Raw genomic sequence first — 19,314 nt, 5'->3', positions numbered from 1 at the left:
GACTTGTGAGTACATTGGCATTTGCAAGGACAAAATCATTAGTGGGTAGCTAGAGAATGGTCAGGATGGGGGATAGGCACATCACGCAGATGAAAGAGAAGCTTCTGGAATAAGAAAGGAACATCCTCTTTTGCCATGTTCAGCACTCAATCTAGCCTGCCAGGTTGAGTGGTCATACTTGGCAGGCTGTTGGCTGTAGGTCAGCAGGAAGCCGTGGTGGGTGGAGAATGTTTCTACAGGTTGGGAGGTATCCTCATTCCTCTGGTCACCAGTTTTTAGAGCAGCCCTTCTTGAAGAACAGGAGAAGCAGCAGCAGCCATCTCTCTCTGTCTCAGCTGCAGGTGGCAGAGGCCTGGGGGTGTGCCCGTGAGCACCCTCTCTGCTTTTAGGGTTGTCAAACAGTAGTATCTGTAACAGCACTCCTTTAGGAAGCTAACCGTCCTTCCCACCTCTCGTCAGAAACGTGTGCTGTCAACAATGGAGGCTGTGATCGCACCTGTAAGGACACGTCAACAGGTGTTCACTGCAGTTGTCCCGTTGGATTCACTCTCCAGTTGGATGGGAAGACATGTAAAGGTAGCCTTCCCTTGTCCTGGAGCCGGGGGATTGTGGGGCTGGGGGCCTGGGTGGAGGGAGCCCTGCACTGCTGATGTGTGGATAGAGGTAGTTCTGTCCTTCCATACCATTTGAGTGCTTCCAGATTTGCTTATGATTCATATTGATGGGAGCTTTTCTTCCCTGGCCTAGTGGACGGTTATAATTGAGTAAGCTTAATTAGAAATGACTTAATTACACTAACTGTTGAGAAGGTCAGCCTCTGCAGGCATCAGATAATCCATTTCAGACAAGTGGCCTTATTAGCAAAAGGCAGTTCATGGAACATTCATTGGCAGCAGATAAGATCGACCTATCATAAATAATAGCCTCAAGATTACTATGTAAATAACGGCCGAGATTATTATCCAGGGCACTTAACGAATAACTGTACCATTAACTTTTAGTAATGAAGACAGACCCTAATGACCTGCTGGTCTTTCATGGGCAAGAGTACAAAGGGTTTGTTAGTTCTTTAGCATGATAAAAAGATAGATAAACTGGTTATGAGATGAAACTGGGGAGAGATAAGATGAAGTATCAGGAATCATTAAAAACGTTGAGACCATTTGGTCATTGTGTAATCTGCCAAAACAAAAGCTCTTGTCCCTTACAGATTTAGTCATTAGGCTAGAATAGAAAGTATGCTAATGGAGGTTGTCTCATCTTTGGAGAACATTAGAGGATGAGAATAAAATAAGACATGATGTCACCACTCCTTTCCAGGGGTTCTTTCCTTAATGCTTTCAATGGCATGGAAAGTCAAAATTGTAACTGGAAGAGGGACTTGTCTTTCAGCCAGAAAGGAAAATGCTTGTAAGATTGAAACCATCAGTGAACATGCTTACGTGCTCTTGTGGGTCTGTTTCTTTCTGAGGATAAGCAACACACACAACAGCAGTTTGGGGACCAGGGGAAAGCCAGGCAGCCATTGCTCCCTGGTTCCCTAGTGCTTGCCTGTTCCAGATATCGATGAGTGCCAGACCCGGAATGGAGGCTGCAATCATTTCTGCAAAAACACCGTGGGCAGTTTTGACTGCAGCTGCAGAAAAGGATTTAAATTATTAACAGATGAGAAGTCTTGCCAAGGTATGTGCTGAAACGGTAGCTGAGGTGTGTAGGGAGCCCCTGGGTGAGACTGAGAAGGTGTGAGGGAGCCCGGGTTTTGTAGAGACCAGTTCACCCTGCTCCTGATGGAGTCATGGATTCCAGTCTCCAACCTGGATGGCACCTGCTTCATCTTTCGTTGAGTGAAAACATGGGTGTAGCTCACATGTGTTTTGGAAGCTAAGCTTTCAGCATCCGAGAATACCCTAGAAAGTCCATCAGGTCTGACTACAGCAGAGCGCGCTGCTAGAAAGGGAACAGAACACACGATACAAGCCGAGTCACAGCTGGGGCTTGAGATTAGAGGTCATTTTCCTTTTCTAAAATTTATTGTACTGCAATTGAATATTGGACAAAAGTTGGTGGCAAAAATCTGTAGATTGGGATAATACTTCTTCCTAGCAAAAAGTTGAGGTCAGTTAATCCAGAAGCAGCTGGTCTCTTCTAGCTCTTACCATGGATGACTACTCTTGGAGGTGAGCGGAAAGGGAGTGAGTGGAAGAAATACTGCTTGGCTCATGGGAAGATTATAGACCTGACGACCCCTTTTATTTTCGTTCTTTTACTTAAAGACTTATTTTTTTTTAATTTTTAAATATGTGTATGTGTGTCTGTGTGTGGGTGGGTACATGTACGGTGCCCACAGAGGCATCAGATCCCCTGGAGCTGGAGTTACAGGTAGTTATGAGCCACCTGGTATAGGTGCTGGGAGCTGAACTCCACCCAGTCTTCTGTAAGAGTGGTATATGCTCTTCATGCTGATCCATCTCTTTAGCCCCTAGAGACTCCCTTTTGACTGTATCCTTCCCACATAAGGTGAACAGCAGTTGTCAATGTTAACAATTGATTTAGGACAAGCATCATTCCTATTGTAAATGAACAGCTTTCATGCCTTATTTCTATATAAGAAGAAAGTCTCAGGAAAGATATACTGTCTTGTTCCATTTCTGGGAATAAGGACCGCCTTACTTATCTTATTAGGCATCTCAGCATCTGGGGCTCATCGAGGGGTGGAGGTATAACTCAGTTGGTAGATGCTTGCCTAGCATGCACAAAGACCTGCGTTGGACTTCCAGCACTGCATAAACCCTACACAGGGTGTCACACCCGTGATCACTTGCACTAGGGAGGTAGAAGCAGGAGGACCAGAGCTTCAAAGCTATCCTTGGCTACATGTCAAGTTTGAGACTAGCCTGGCTAGAGACCCAGGCAAAACAGACAAACAAACAAACAAAACCACAAAAACCTCAAACCAAAGAACAAAACAAAGCCCAGCACTGTATAAAAATCAGAATATACGATGTAACACTGGGAGCTGGGAGATGGTTCAGAGGGCAAAGTGCTTGCCGTGTAAGTATGAGGACCTGGGTTTGGTCCCCACCACCCACCTACACAGCTGAGTGTGGCGGTGTGTGCCTCTAATTCCAGTCCTGGGAGGCAGAGACAGGAAAACACCTACAGCTCAATGGCCAGCCAGTTTAGTGGAATCAGCAAGTTTCAGGTTCAGTAAGAAACCTTGCCTCGGGGCTGGAGAGATGGCTCAGTGGTTAAGAGCACCGACTGCTCTTCCAGAGGTTCTGAGTTCAATTCCCAGCACCCACATGGTGGCTCACAACCATCTGTAATGAGATCTGGCGCCCTCTTCTGTATACATAATAAATAAATAAATCTTTAAAAAAAAAAAAAAAAGAAACCTTGCCTCAAAAAATAAGGTGGGAAGCAATTGAAGAAGCCCCTGATGTTGACCTCTGGCCTTTATACGAATGTGCAAACACACACATGAACACACACACACACACAGACACACACAAGACAAAAGATGTAACAATTGAGAAAAAAAAGACACTTTACAGAGTAAACTAGGCTTTTCTTCCCTTTGTTCTCAATATAAAATTTGCCTGGCAGTTCAAATACATTCTCCTTTAAATTCAGTGAGTTAATTCTAGGTAATTATTTTGTGGTTTTTCTTTGGTTTGACTTGGAAAGCAAATTTGCTGTTCCATATAATGTTTCCTAATGTATAGGGCAAGAAATATGTTTAAGTTGTGTAAACACATTAAAAAGGAATTAGGAAAGTGATCTCATTATTTTTGGCAGAGCAGACATCCACATCGAGCAGCCAAAGTCAGCTACTGAACGAGGGCACTTTGTCAGCAACTGGCTGAAGTTGGGAACAGATCTCACGGAATGGGCATCAAGTCCTCGGGAAGAAACTGACTTTTTCTCATTTTCCATCTTTGCTCTTGGTAGAACAAATATTTTCACAGAGTGAATTTGCTGAAGAAACTGTTGGGATTGCTGGGAAAACCCAGGGAAGAAGGGCTTTACAAGAATTTGCCCTTCTGTGTTTTGCCTTTTCATTTTTCTTGATCCATGAACCCCCTGCCTCATTTACTGTTATTATTTTGAGTTGAATCGGGTCCTGATTGGCCTGGAAACTGCCTAAGCTTAGGCTGACCTTGAACTCATGGTGATCCTACTGCCTCAGCCTCCCAAGTGCAGGCACACACTACCACATTTGGCTAACATGTTTGCCTTTTATTTAATTTTAATTTTAATTTTAATTAATTAATTAATTAATTAATTTATTTATTTATTTATTTGGTTTTTCGAGACAGGGTTTCTCTGTGTAGCTTTGCTTCTTTCCTGGAACTCACTCTGTAGTCCAGGCTGGCCTCGAACTCTCAGAGATCCGCCTGCCTCTGCCTCCCGAGTGCTGGGATTAAAGGCGTGCACCACTGCCCAGTAATTATTATTATTATTTTTTTTCTTTTATTACTATAACTCTTCATGGCATGTTGGATATAGAAAAAATGGCCCACTCCAATGATGTGGTTGTCATCTACTAAGTATGACCCAGGTTTATCTATTTGGAGGCACCAGTTAAAACCATTCCAAGAGTTCTGGGAGTGAGATGGAAAAAACATGATCAGGTCTATAGATGCAGCTTCCAGAGGCCGGTTTGCATGGCCCCGCTTGCTTCTAGGGATATATCCCCACTGAGCCAGGGACATAGACAGAGGGCACTGGGAAGAGTAACATGTTAATTCTCTACCATAGAAGAGTAACAAAACCAAGAGATTTTCCAAGTAGATCCAATCTATGCCTTAACCAACCTGATTTCAGCATCTTTCATAGAAAAATCCCTGAGGGTATGAGTGTGGATGCAGAGGGCATTGAGACACAGATCAATTGGGGGCAGAAGAGTAATTCTGCAAAGATGAGGAAGAGGTAGAAACCAGAACTGTCTCCAGTTAAAGCATTTTCTCATTTTGTTTCACCATTTACAAACAAAAATAGAAAAGTAATAATGAACAGCTAGCATTTATTATTTATAGAATAGGTTATGAATCTATTTTTAGGTATCTTATTTGCCTTCATCTGTGTTAGTTTGCTTTCTATTGCTGTGACAAAACGCTGTGATCAAAAGCAACATGGGGAGGAACGGGGTTATTTGGCTTACATGTCTTATCATGTAAGGGAGTGATAAGGAAGGAGTCAGGGCAGGAACTCAAGCAAGGCAGGAACCTGGAGGCAGGAACTGAAGCAGAGGCCGTGGAGAGACACTACTTACTCGCTTGCTCTCTCCATGGCTTGCTTAGCTAGCTTTTTTTTTTTTTTAAACTTTATTTATTTATTTTTATTTTATGAGCACTGGTGTTTTGTCTGTATGTATGTGTAAGGATGCCAGATCCCCTGGAACTGGAGTTACAGACAGTTGTGAGCTGCTATGTGGGTATTGGGAACTGAACCAGGGTTCTCTGGAAGAGTAGCCAGTTCTCTTAACCATTGAGCCATCTCTCTCCAGCCCCTCAGCTAGCTTTCTGATACCACTCTGGATCACCTGCCCAGGGATGACACTGCCCACAGTGTGCTGGATCCTCCTACCTTAGTTATTAATCAAGAAAATGCTCCACAGACTTGTCTACCAGCCAGTCTTATAGAGACATTTTTTTTTTCAAATGGAGTCCCTCTTCTCATGACCCCAGCTTGTGTCAAGTTGTCAAAAACTAAAAAAACCCCACAATTTATATAACTTAAATTTCTCAGCCCTGCAAATAAGTATGAACGAGAGGGATCACATGAACTTCAAAGCAAGTATATTTTACAATAGAATTTACAACCAAGGGGCTGGAGAGATAACCTGGTTCAGTTCCCAGTACCCACATGGCAGCTCACAACTGTCTATAACTCCAATTTCAGAGAACCTGACACCCTCACACAGACATAGATGCAGGCAAAATGCTAATGCACATAAAAATAAATAAATCTTAAAAAAATTTACAACCAAGGAACCTGGGAATGACTATAGTTAAGATGGGCCCTTCAACACATTCTTTGATACAAACGAGCAAAGTGATGGGTTGATCAGTTTTCCTTACCGGTGTTGTTTTGAAGTTAGTCATCAAGTTGTGATTGCTATAAATACCTCTCCTCACACGGCAGAGCGGGCATCAGCTCCCCTCTCTTTGATAATTACAGATGTGGACGAGTGCTCATTGGAAAGGACCTGTGACCACAGTTGCATCAACTACCCTGGTACATTTGTTTGTGCCTGCAAAAGAGGGTACACACTCTATGGCTTCACCCACTGTGGAGGTGAGTGGACTGGCTCTCTATGGGGAGCCTGAGCCTGGGAGCAGGGCCACAGTTGAGGCTTGTCTTCCTCAACTGGGACAAAGGGTACATTCTTCTTTTTTTTTTTTTCTTTTCTTTCTTTTTTTTTTTTTTTTTTTTCCGAGACAGGGTTTCTTTGTGTAGCTTTGCGCCTTTCCTGGAACTCACTTGGTAGACCAGGCTGGCCTCGAACTCACAGAGATCCACCTGCCTCTGCCTCCCGAGTGCTGGGATTAAAGGCGTGCGCCACCACAGCCCGGCAAAGGGTACATTCTTGGGAGTGGCAACAAGAAAAGAATCCGTTAAAAGGGATATGCTAATATTACCATGTGAGCACATCAGGTGTGGAACGGGGCCCTGAGCTCTGTCAGCCATCGACTCACCAGTGAACTGACTTGTGCTCATATGTGGAGAATGGAAGTCTTGCAGGAGCTGAGACAACATCCCATTCTTCCCAGCAGAAGATAATGTGCTGTCTTCAGAGAGGCTTGGCAGGGGACCCCTAGTTCTGCTCTGCCTGAGCACTAGCTGCAAAGCCTTGGTTCAAGCCCTACGGTTAAGGCTTAGGTCTAGAACTAGTCAATTCTAGTGACATTGACTCTCTCTCTTTATCCTGTGCCCAGTTAACAGTCTATGCTCATGTCTCATACCCTTATGGTCAAGTAGACTGTGGTATACTACTTTCCTGGCAGTCAGAAGTCATTGAGAATAGATCTAGACTCCAGAACAACTTGTCTAAGGTCACCATGGTGATTCTAGGTGGGACTGGGGACCACGGGCTGGAACACTTCCTGCCTATCCTGTGAGGGTGCCCTGTGTTTGAAAAGAACAGATAATGATGTTTTAGTAGAGGTGAGAGTGTCTCCCTTCTCTCCCCCAACACATTCTTGGCACACCTGAAAGCATATCCCCACCTTACCCCATCCATCATGAGACCCAGTGAGATACCCCTTGAACACAGATGTCAGCCTAGTTAGGCGCTACCTTCTAGCTTGGGTTCAGTCCTAAGTTATCGGAGACAGGTAGGTGCACACAGTTTTTCTTCTCTCAACTGTGGAAACAGTCAAGTAGGGAGTCTTAATTCTGTCTGTCTCCCTTGGTATATAGCCCAGAGGATGGTGGAGTTTCAAGTTCAAAGCCTAGGCAGGGTCCGAGTCTGGACACCCGACAGTGGTGTGTTCCCTTCGGAGTGTTCCTGTCAATGGCTAAACCTGCCAACCAAGGCTCATGCAGTCGAGTGCAGAGTGCAGTCAGCAGGTGCCAAGTGCATGTCCCTGTAAACGACTGTCTGTCAACCATGTGACTCACCTACGGCTTCTTCCTCAAGGGAGAGGCAGTCAGCTCTTGATGTACTGTTATGACAGGGGACCGTTTTTTTGTTCCACAGACACCAATGAGTGCAGTGTCAACAATGGAGGCTGCCAGCACGTTTGTGTCAACACAGTGGGTGGCTACGAGTGCCAGTGTCATCCAGGGTTCAAGCTCCACTGGAATAAAAAAGACTGTGTGGGTAAGAGGCTCCACCCTTCCATAGTTCACATGTGGCTACAGGCTCACCCTGAGCCAGGGGTTTGAGACTCTGTACGCTCCCATTCCCCACTGGGCCCAAAGTAAACCTTTCCCATTGGCTCTTCGTCCCTGAAGCGGCAGCAGCCGGTCTTTAACAAGTCCAAAAAACAGGAGATACTTTGCAGGCTCCTTGACATTTAGCTCTGTGCTTTGCATAGATTGGAGCTTCCTTCTGTTTCGTGGGTGCTCCTCTGCATGAAGAGCAGACAAAGGCTTCCTTGACCTCAGTGCGAGGCGAGGCTTGAGTCAGCCGGGTGAGGAAGGGGAGGTCGGTCATCTCTGCCTTCCGTTCTTGGGGCTTTGGCGCACTGACTCTTCATCACACTTACGTACTTACGTACATGCGTCTTTTACCTCAAGTATCTGTGTTTTGTCCTGTCTAGAAGTGAAGGGCTTCCTGCCCACTAGCATGACCCCCCGTGTGTCCCTGCACTGTGGTAAGAGTGGCGGAGGAGACAGGTGCTTCCTCAGATGTCACTCTGGCATTCACCTCTCTTCAGGTGAGTGGCATAAATCCCTGGGGAGGGTCTCATGGCAGGGCCTGTAGGTTTAGATGTGGTTCTGGACCAGATACTTCTTGACCACCAGAGGCCCTTGCTTTGACAGCCCATGTCCTGGTATTTTTCTAGTGGCCTGTGTGGAGCGGGGTGGGGTGACTTAGCTGCTCCCAGGATAGCCTGTCATCTTGCTTATGCGTTTTGACAATTCCACATTCTATCCGTCAGGACTGCAAGAGGCCTACTCTGTCACCTGCGGCTCTTCCTCTTCTCTCAGAAGCAGACAGCAAAAACCAAATGACTCTGATTTTGGGGGTAATTACCAAACTGTGTTCTTGTAGGGGCTCATTGCATTCAATGGCTCCTTCCATGGGGTGCTGCTCATGGGGGTGGCTTTGTCTGCTCTTTTCTTACTGGATGCTGTGAGCATGTTACTGGGTGTTCTTGCCCACAGCTCTGGGGTCTGATCTCTGACTTACCTGTGGAAACCATACTTACTGAGTGTTCCTTGTGTGTTTGGAAGTCCTGCTCCACCTGGGTGGGTCACCATATTGGCAAGAGCTCTGGAGAGAATGGTTTCATGGATCCCAAATTCTTTCTATCCCAGAGCACTTTAAAGGCCCAGTAGACACCATGCCTGGGACATATGATGTTGGTGGACGTGGCATGGACAGAATAGGGGAAGTGGGACTCTGTCTCAAGAAAGAGACCTGAACCTATTTCAGTTTGTCACAGTACTAAGAATAAAAGTCCAATGTTTTCTGGAGGTCTCATCTTCCCAGATAAGGACACATTTGTCATTTTGTTACAAAACTGTCCAAATTGAGAACCACATTATATCTTGACTATATTGTCTATATTATAAAGATGTCCAAAGTTTGATATCTCAAGCAAGATGGTAGTTTAGAAGTTAAAATACTCCAGCTACTATATGCTATAGTCCATAGACTAGGCTATTTAATCCACTTGAAACTCTCTGCATTAAATATTGGAGGCAGGTCTCACTTTGTAACCCAGGCTACCCTGGAACATATTACGTAGTTCAGGATGACCTTGAATTCATGACAGTCCTGCCTCAGCTGCCCAAGTGTTGGAATTATAGGAGTGAGTTTACCACACTTGGCTGCATCGATTTTATATTATCCTTATTAACCAAAGAAACCAAGGCACAGAGGGGTGGAAGAACTTAAAGTGACTCAGATAACTAGCGGAGCCGGGATTTGAACTCAAGCAGTGCTGCTCTTTGCTGCCCGTTCTGATGGATGTTAGGACCAAGCCAGAGGAGACAACATGGTCTTGTTCACCAAATCCCTCAGTGGTAATTCCTTGGTCATCTGGGATGCTCTAAGCATTGGCAAGCAAATAGCTAACCATCCTTACCAGGCAATCAGCTAAACATTTATTTTTGCCATTATCTCATTTAATCCTTAGCAATATCCTCGTAAAACAGGTGCTTAACTGTGTGCATTTAACACCTGAGGAATCTGAGATGGGGAAGATTAAGGATCATGATGAAGTTTTTACAGATCAGAGGGCTTTCGGTTAGAGGCATGGACTCCAGCCCAACATATAGTTAAGATCAGTTTTGGGAGAACAGAAATCTGCACTCACTCCATCCCAGACTCCAGAAGTGGTAGCCACATCTAATGGCAGCCCCCTCAGCCCTGTCCTCTCCAGGAAGCCACACATACAAGAGACTTCCCTCAACAATCTTATCCAGATTTGAGCGGGAGGATACTTGCCCTCCTTCTCAGGAAGACACAAAAATGACCTCATCTTTCACCTGACTGTGGAGACTGTTGGGGGCCCTTCCTCTGTTACATTTGAACATTGGATCCATCTTTCCCTTGAGATAAGTTTAACTCTGAGGAGGCTTCAGGAGAACCCGTGCATGCTAACGGACACTTCGTGATCCAAACCTTTATTGGTTCATCTCAAGGGTTAGAGGGCTTCATCGACTATAGCATGGGGCGAGACCCGGCCAGCAGGAGCTTGCCACCACCCGCTGGGTGTTCTCTTCCTTTGCCTATGAAGGTAATTTCTTTTACTTATTTCTTTCTGAAGATGTCGTCACCGTCAGGACAAGTGTAACCTTTAAGCTAAATGAAAGCAAGTGTAGTTTGCAAAAGGTCAAGCTGTCTCCCGAGGGCCTGCGAGCAGCACTACCAGGTATGGAATCAGAAGGCTGGTGCAGGGAGCTTGCCTGCATGTTGGGTGAGGGACCAGCTGAGCTGGAAATGGCCGTCCCGATGATGCAAGCACGTGGCAGATGGCACTGAGCCGTTCAGAATCTGTGGGACTTGCTTCTCCAGGAGGAGGAGAGCCTGCCGTGACCCCCACCTGTGCAGTTCTGGGGTTATGCCTCAGGAGGTCCTTTGTGAGGTCACCGTTGATGCTCTAGGGAAACCTGGAGTTCCTAGAGTCGTGGGCTTGAGATGAATCAGCCACTTGTGCCTGCACTGGGTTCAAGTTTCTAATCTTAGAGTTTGGTTGCAGCATGAGTTCTGAAAAAAGGGGGCTGATTTGGAAATGATAACACCGGGGAACAAAGAGAGACTATCCAGAGTGCTTGCTGCTCTGGTGTTTGAAAACTGTGGCCCCCCGGGGCGGTAGTAGAGCACGTGCCATCCGGGGAGGACCGGGTTTATTCAAACAAGCAAACTGACTGTGCTGATTTCTTCCCTAGCTTTCCTTTCCATCAGAACCTCAGAGAATGCTTCTGGAGTTTAAGATAAATCAAGACAGATTAGGAAGGTTTTCTCTCCCCCATCTACCCTGAAACAGATAAACCTAAAGCTCATGCTGGCTATTCTGACTGCCTACGGTGAATAGTCGAGATACATTTTGGTGCCTCCATTAATGGAATGTGTACACCTATTAACTATGTGTATTCAAAGAATGTTAATGAAGTAGGAAGGTGTCTTGTTATGTGGCTGAGATCGTAGTCAGGGGTGGTGGCGCACACCTTTAGCCCCAGCACTCAGGGTTAGGAGGCAGAGGCAGGCAGATCGCTGAGTTTGAGGCTAGCCTGGTCTACAGAGCAAGTTTCAGGACAGCCAAGGCTACACAGAGAGATCCTGTCTCCCAAAACGAAAACAAACAAACAAACAACAAAAAAAGAGATGGAAAGGTGGACAGTAGAATTCTATATGTCTAACTAATTGAAATTGTATATAAATAAAGTTGAAGAAAAAAAAAAGCTCTAGAAAGTTGACTGTATCATAAGTCATTATGTCTGAGTAGGAGAATGGTGATTTTGATTTTTTCTTCTGTATTTTTCATATTCTCCTTTCATAGTTACACTTTTCTAACTTTTATTAAATTTGTTCTTGTAAAATCTCATACATGTACATAGTGCATCCTGATGACTGATACCCCTCCGTCATCCTTCACCTCCCTCCCACCCTATCCTTATTCCCCTTCACTGTGAGTCGGTTTCCCACATCCATGCCTTTCTGTTTTGCTTTGTGACCAACTGAGTCTAACCAGGGCCATTTGTTTGCCAGTGGGTTTGGAGCTAACCATTGGAAGCTGTTGGGCCCATCAGCAGGCACTCAGAGAATGGCTGTTGCCCTCTCGGAATCTGTCAGGACACAGTTTGGGAGGGAGGGATAGGGCCCCATGAGACCCTTTGAGATCCGTGATTGGCTGTTGGCGGGCTCACTGTGAGTAGCTGCAGCTGCTGTGAGATCGTGATGGCTGTGTCATGGCCGGAAGACAGTCCTCCACAGCCCTTCTCCCTGCCTTCCGGTTCTTACATTCACTCTATCCCTTTTCTGAGCTGTTCCTTGGGCCTTAACAAGGGTGGTTCTATTTAGGGCTGAGTCAAATTTTTTGTACTTTTAAAGTATTTATTTTTTATTTTTTAAAATTTTATTTTATGTGTATAGGTGTTTTGGCTTCATGTGTATCTTTGTGCCACATGTGTGCCTAGTGCCCAAGGAGGCCAGAAGAGGGTGTCTGATCTCTTGGAACTGGAATTACAAGTAGTTCTGAGCCACCCTGTGGGTGTTGGGAATCAAACCTGGGTCCTCTAAAAGAATAGCCAGTGCTCTTAGTCACTAAGCCATCTCTCCAGCCCCGGTATTACTTGTTTTTGTTATTATTATTATTATTATTATTATTATTATTATTACTATTACTATTATTATTATTATTATTATTATTATTATTATTATTATTTGGTTTTTCGAGACAGGGTTTCTCTGTGTAGCTTTGCGCCTTTCCTAGAACTCACTTTGTAGCCCAGGCTGGCCTCAAACTCACAGAGATTCGCCTGCCTCTGCCTCCCGAGTGCTGGGATTAAAAGGCGTGTGCCATCACCACCCAGGGAGTGTGGTATTACTTGTCTTTAAAGATTTATTTTAATTTTTAATTATGTGTCCATGTGTGTGAGTATGGTGCCTGCCAAGCCCAGATGGGCCAGCTCTCTCTGGAGCTGGAGTTGTAGATGTTGTAAAGCCACCCAATGTGGGTGCTGAGAATCAAACTCTGGGCCTCTGCAGGAACAGCATGAGCTCTTAACCATACTGTGGTAGGAGCCATCTCTCCAGCCCAGAAAAGTATTAGTTAAAAAACTAGATTTGGTCTGGAGTTTACTTAATAGATTGGACCAGTGTGAAGTAAGATGTTACTAGGAGGAACCGAGAGGAGGGTGTGCAAGAAGTCTACTTTTCATCAATTTTTCTGTAAATCTAAACTTACTTCAAAATACAAAGTGTTAAGCTAAACATGGTGACTCATACCTGTAATCCCAGCACTTGGGAGGCTGGGGCAGGAGACTGTTGTGAGTTCAAAGTTAGCTCTCAGTACATAGTAAATTCTAGGTCAGCCTGACACACAGAGTAAAATTTGTATAAAAACAAAATAAATAGATAAAAATAGTGTTAGGGCCAGTGAGACGGCTCAGCAGTGAAGGAGCCTGCTGCCAGGCCTCACAGCCTGAGTTCGATCCCCAGGACCCACACATACAGGAAAAGGAGAGAACTGACTCCTGCAAGTTGTCCTCTGAATTCCACACGCACCCCTCCCCCATGGCACATGTGAGCTGTGACGTGTGCAACTACACATACATGTAACCACAACATAAATAAATAATGTAAAAGTAGTTTTAATATAGATATGGGAAGCTGGGCGGTGGTGGCTCACACCTTTAATCCCAGCACTCAGGAGACAGAGGCAGGCAAATCTCTGAGTTGGAGGCCAGCCTGGTCTACAAAGCAAGTTCCAGGACAGCGAGGGCTACACAGAGAAACTCTGTCATGAAAACACACACACACACACACACACACACACAAATTGAAAGGAAAACAAGTTCAAATTAAACATCTATTTAAGCTTGGAGGTTAGCTCTTTAAAAATGTAGAACAGGACTGAAGAGATGGCTCAGATTCAGAATGCTCACTGGCAGCGCTTCTAGAGGACCCAGGTTCAGTTCCCAGCACCCATGATGGGCAACTCACAACTGCCTGTAACTTGAGCTCCAAGGCATCTGATGCCCTCTTCTTAGGCACCTGCACATATGTGGCATATAGACACACATAAATAAAAATAAAAACATTTTTTAAAACTATAAAAAATATGTTTGGGGGAAAATAGAGGTAGAAAATGAATTTGTCTCCTCCTCTGGCCCTGATGGTCTCTATTGCTTTGTAATTAAAGACTATATATAGCACAGATAACCTTTAGTTCAATACAGTCAGTTTTAAAAGAGATGCAAATAGATTTTGTGGCTATGTGGTTCTGCTCTGTAGTTTGATTTGGTTTAGTTTTGTCTATTGAGTCATTGTGCAGATTCATCAGAAGCTCTGGGCAGAGGGGACACCACGAAAATCAAGAATAGGGATATACAAAGCCTGTCTTCTTTTTGTTTGTTTGTTTGTTTGTTTGTTTTGTTTTGTTTTTTAAGGCAGGGTTTCTCTGGGTAGCCCTGGCTGTCCTAGAACTCACTCTGTAGCCCAGGCTGGCCTCTAACTCTAGAGATCCACCTGCCTCTGCCTCCCGAGTGCTGGTTTTGCTGGCATGGGCAGCATTGCCTGGCTGCAAAGCCTGTCCACTGTAAGCATTTCCACTGTCACCCCACGTGGTTTCACGGCACTGTTTGGTTCTGTTGAGTCTTTGTGCCGTTTACTGTTTGCGGTTGTTTAAACCGAGACATCATCGTTGATGTCCGTTCTGTCTCTCCCTTTGGGATAGAGCTGCACGAAGGTCAGATGGACAGGAAGCAGGGGCTGGTTTCCTTTCGTTCCCTGTTTGAAGCTTCAGCATCAGGCCATCCCAGTCTAGCTTTGAGAATGCCCACCACCTTAGCTAACCATCAAAAATACAAAACACCCCCCAAGGCCCCTGGTTCTTGTTCTCTGCATTTATGTGGCTGGCCAGTGGGAGACCCCCAGCCTGTACCCGTGAAGAGAATGTTCAAGAATTAGACTGTAAAGTTACATAGTAATGAAAATGTCCCGGGGCTCCAGGCTAGGGGCTGGCAAAGGCTCTGCATGTGGAGTGAATCACACGGTCCCTAGAGGGTTGTAATGAAATGTTTACTGAGCCCTAGCGAATGCTCAGCTCAGTGCTCTGCCAGGACTTGGCTTCCGATCGTTTTGTTTCTTCATACAGAGAGGCACAGCTCAGTAAAAGAGAGCTTCCAGTACGCAAACCTTACATGCAGCTCTGGCAAGCAAGTCCCGGCAGCCCCTGGCCGACTGAACGCCCCTAAGGAAGTATTTATCACGGTTGAGTTTGGACTGGAAACTTACAAAAAGGAGGTGACAGGTTGGTCTGAAAGCTAGCCGCAGGGCCGGACTTCTCAGGACCCATTCCTTCTCTCTTTGCCTGTCATTTCCCATCATTCTTGGGGGGCAGAAATTAGTGTAAGCCCTCAAGTATCTCCTGTTTGATGTCACCCTCACAAATTACACTAAATTGGTTTAGAACCCGATGGAGAGTCTTTTTTCCCCCTCCACTTCATAAAACCCAAAGCTACCATTTGGGTCCCCAAAATTTGTGTTTGAATTAAATGCTGCCCAGCCTGCTGGGTTCCCAGCTCCAGGGGACTTGGGGTGTTGGTGGGTCTAGCCTGGACATCCTTCCTGCAGCCTGAGGAGGACCTGTCCCCATGCAGCTGTCACCCCTGTTCCCACAGCTTCCTGCAATCTGAGCTGCATAGTAAAGCGGACGGAGAAGAGGCTCCGGAAAGCCATCCGCACGCTCAAGAAGGCTGCCCACAGGGAACGGTTTCACTTGCAGCTCTCGGGCATGGACCTCAAGATAGCTAAAAAGCCCCTCCGAGCATCCGAACAGCAGGAGGAAACCTGTGGAGTGGGTCAGGGCCAGGAAGAAAACCAGTGTGGTGAGTAGCCCAAAGTGTGATGACTGACAGCTCTGCCTGGAGGGTTAGACATGTGAACAAGGGAGCCAGTGAGACCTGGGCCGTCCTTCCTCTCTGGGCTCACTCCAGAGAACACCAGGGAGGTTTTTTTCCCTCATCTGTTAGCTGCTGTGTATTTACCAGCCCTGGAGCTCCCCAGGAGCTGAGGTGTAACTTACCTGTCTTTTCCTCATATCTGGCGGTGTTTGTGGAACTCAAGGACAGAAAAGCAAATGTAGGTTTGGCCTTGCTGCCTGGCTAGTGTGAGCCTCCACAAACTCTGTTGTCACAGTCTCTGTAGTTACTACTCTTTGGCTTGGCCCCTGGTGGTAATGAATGGACTCATTTCTGTCCATGGTTTTGTGCGAAGACAAAGTAGAGGCCATGTAGGTGCCTTCGAGACACCTGGGCTTCGTGCTGGGGCTTCAAGCAGTGTCAGGTCCATGCCATGTTGTTGGTTTAAGTCTGTGCGTGTGTGTGTGTGTGTGTGTGTGTGTGTGTGTGTGTGTGTGTGTGTGTGTGTGTGTGTGTTTCAGAGCAAATATCAGTTCTAAATCCAGCAAGAGACTCCAGGGTGGTCAGATGTGAGATCTGTTCTGTGCAGTTACAAGAGAGACTGTCTGAGAAGCCTCACAGAAGGAAGTTGGGGTCTCCCTTTATAGTGATAAGTGTAATTGATTTGGTTCTTATCTGCTAGGAACGAAACCTTGCCCCAGCTCCCTTGATCTATCGATAATCTTACCGGGCAGGGACCAGCATCTCCTACAGGTCATAAAATGAGGTCTATGTTCTCTTGCTGGAAATTTTATTGGTGGGAGATACCTCGGGCCAATAAAGCACTTACCATGTGCACACAAGGACCGGAATTTGATCCCTGGCACTCATGTTAAAAGCCAGGCTTGGTGGTGCATATTTGTAATCCCAGTGCTGGAGAGGCAGAGACAGAAATCACTGGAGCTTGCTGGCCAGCCAGCCTTGCCTAATTTGAAAGCTCTAGGTTGTCTTCTGACCTCCACATGTATGCACATGCATGTACAAGCACACATGCACATATACACCCCACATATACCCTGTGCATGCCCCAAATAATAATGATAATAGTTTTTTTCCTGAAGATTGAATTTTCAGTCTAATTGCAAAGCTTGTTTTCACTCTTGTGTAAGGTGAAGTTCAGTGACTAGATTCCCCCAAGAAGAAGAAGCAGGTGTCTATTCTAAAGGGTCTGGAGACTCTTAGGCCCAGGCAATGGAGCTTAGATATAGGGGTAGGATGTTGGTGTTTCTGTATGGGCATGGCTGAAGCTAGCTGCGTTCTGGAGAACTTTCACCGAGAATCACAGCTCCAAACTGCTGCTTTGCCAAAGCTTAGAGAACACTGAATGTAATTGCTCACAAGGGGCCAGTTCCCAGATGGTCTTGACTCTTACTCCAGCTGATTTTCTTAAAAAGAAAAGAGGGCAATAAACCCAGCTGGCTGGCTTCTCACTTGGACTCCTCAGAGTTCCAGTCTCCATACCAAATTAGTGACAAGAGCTGGCTGTGGTGGCCCTGCTTTCTAGGGTGAGTGGAATGAGCTCTCAGGCAAGCAGCCAGGCAGGTCCTCTTTCTGGTCTCTTGGAGCTGAACTGCAGCCCCTCCCTTCCCAGGCCTGTTGAGGTAAGGACTGTGGGTTCATCAAGGAGACTTTGTGAAAAGTCTCAGAAACACTAGTGTCAAGGCCTGCAGACCCTCAGGGATCATGTGAGCAGTGCTGGCTGTGCAAACCGGAGAAGAGGAACAGCTTTCCTAACACAGGCCTATGGTGGACACCAATAGAGTTAAATTGTTATGCTATGCAATGTGTCCCTGACATGTCTATGAGCTAAATTTGGTTGGGTTTTTTTGTTTGTTTTCCTGGCTGTCTCTGTAGACCAGGCTGGCCTTGAACTCAGAGATCCACCTGCCTCTGCCTCCTGAGTGCTGGGATTAAAGGTGTGCACCGCCATTGCCCGACTTGGGTTTGTTTCTTAAAGAGGCAGTGTGTTTTCCCAAAAGCTTTCTCTAACACTGAAAATGAATCCTGTACTCAACATGGGACCAAGTCAGTGAAGAGACACCATGACCATGGCAACTCTTATAAAGAAAAACATTTAATTGGGGCTGGCTTACAGTTTCAGAGGTTTAGTCCATTATTTTCATGGCAGCATGCAGGCAAACATGGTGTTGGAGAGGGAGCTGAGAGTTCTACATCTTGATCTGCAGGCAACAGAAAATGAAGTAGGTCTTACGCTGGGTGTAGCTTGAGCATACATGAGACCTCAAATCCTGCCTCCCCAGTGACACACTTCCTTCAACAAGGCCACACCTACTCCAACAAAGCCCACATCTTCTAATAGTGTCACTTCTTATGGCCAAGCATTCAAACACATGAGTCTATGGGGGCCATTCCTGTTCACCCCACCATAATGGGTAAAGGTATTTGCCACTAAACATGACCTGAGTTCAATCCCCAAGTTCCATGTGGTGGAAGGATAGAACCAGCTCCCACAAGTTGTCCTCTGTCTTCCACACAGGCTGGGGCTCGTGCATGCGCACACACTTACACAAAATAATTTAAACTTTTTTAAAAATAAAATTTAAAGTCACAAGTTACACCAAAGAAAAGATTCACTTCTGATCAAATAGGAAAACTTTTTTTATTGTCATTTGTACATAGTGATGAATTTGTGAATTTGGCATTTGGGGACAGCCTGTTCTTTAAGTAACCTTTATACCATCTGTGATCAATTTAGCAAGATGTCAGAAAAGAAAAGCAGTTCTGGGGCTGGAGACATGACTGAGTCAGTGAAGTGCGTGCTGTGCAACAATGAGAACATGTGTTTGTATCCCCTGCACCCCTGTGGAAAGCGTGGTCTGTGCCCGTAATCCCTGTGCTGGGAAAGCAGAATCAGGAGAGTCACCGGAGCGCACTGGCCTGCCAGTCTAGCTTAATGAGTGAGCTCCGGATCTCAGTGGGAAATCCCTTCCCAAAAACTAAGGTGTAGAGCAATCGACAAAGATACACACAACACCCAACATACATGTACACAATGAACATGTGCACAGACGAGCATACAGAAATAAGTACAAATAAGTAGGAAAGCAGTTCTATTTTACAAACTACAGATTCCTGGGTGGAGGCTATAGCTCATGGCGGAGTCTTTTGCTGAGCATGTGTGAGGCCCTGGGGTGGATCTTGGGGGGCTGGAGAGGTGGCTCAGCAGTTAAGAGCACTGCCTGATCTATCAGAGGACCTGGATTTGATTCCAGTACCACATAGTGGCTCATGACTGTCTGCAACTCCAGTCCCAGGGTGGGCACATGGTTCACAGACACGCATGCAGTCAAAATACCCATACACATTAAATAAATAAGTAATATTCAAAAAAAGAAATGTGTTTGATAAAACAGACATGGCGGTACATGCTTGTAACCCCAGAATTCAGGAGGCTGAGGCAGGAAGATTAAGAAGTTTGAGGCCAGCTAGATCTATATAGAGAGACTTTGTCTCAACAATAGCAAGAACAGAATTTAGTAAATTATTGGC

At 45.7% G+C, this 19,314-nt stretch overlaps 1 protein-coding gene across 3 annotated transcripts in view; it reads left to right on the top strand.

Annotated features, from left to right (window-relative positions):
* The window catches only part of Scube2 (signal peptide, CUB domain and EGF like domain containing 2), a 62,586-nt gene that overhangs the window by 22,827 nt on the left and 20,445 nt on the right, over positions 1 to 19,314 (top strand). The window contains exons 8-16 of one of the 3 annotated variants that reach the window (XM_015997278.3): positions 460 to 576; positions 1,561 to 1,683; positions 6,184 to 6,300; positions 7,706 to 7,828; positions 8,271 to 8,387; positions 8,613 to 8,699; positions 10,449 to 10,553; positions 15,000 to 15,155; positions 15,526 to 15,732. In XM_015997278.3, coding sequence (XP_015852764.3) covers positions 460 to 576; positions 1,561 to 1,683; positions 6,184 to 6,300; positions 7,706 to 7,828; positions 8,271 to 8,387; positions 8,613 to 8,699; positions 10,449 to 10,553; positions 15,000 to 15,155; positions 15,526 to 15,732 — 1,152 coding nt within the window. The remainder of the gene's footprint in view (positions 1 to 459; positions 577 to 1,560; positions 1,684 to 6,183; positions 6,301 to 7,705; positions 7,829 to 8,270; positions 8,388 to 8,612; positions 8,700 to 10,448; positions 10,554 to 14,999; positions 15,156 to 15,525; positions 15,733 to 19,314) is intronic. The other 2 variants (XM_076563447.1, XM_076563448.1) reach the window with 2 other exon arrangements.

This window comes from Peromyscus maniculatus, chromosome 1 (genome assembly GCF_049852395.1).
Source record: "Peromyscus maniculatus bairdii isolate BWxNUB_F1_BW_parent chromosome 1, HU_Pman_BW_mat_3.1, whole genome shotgun sequence".
Classification (NCBI taxonomy): Eukaryota; Metazoa; Chordata; class Mammalia; order Rodentia; family Cricetidae; genus Peromyscus; species Peromyscus maniculatus.
Note: the sequence above shows the minus strand (reverse complement) of the source record. Positions and strands in the feature narration are given on the sequence as shown.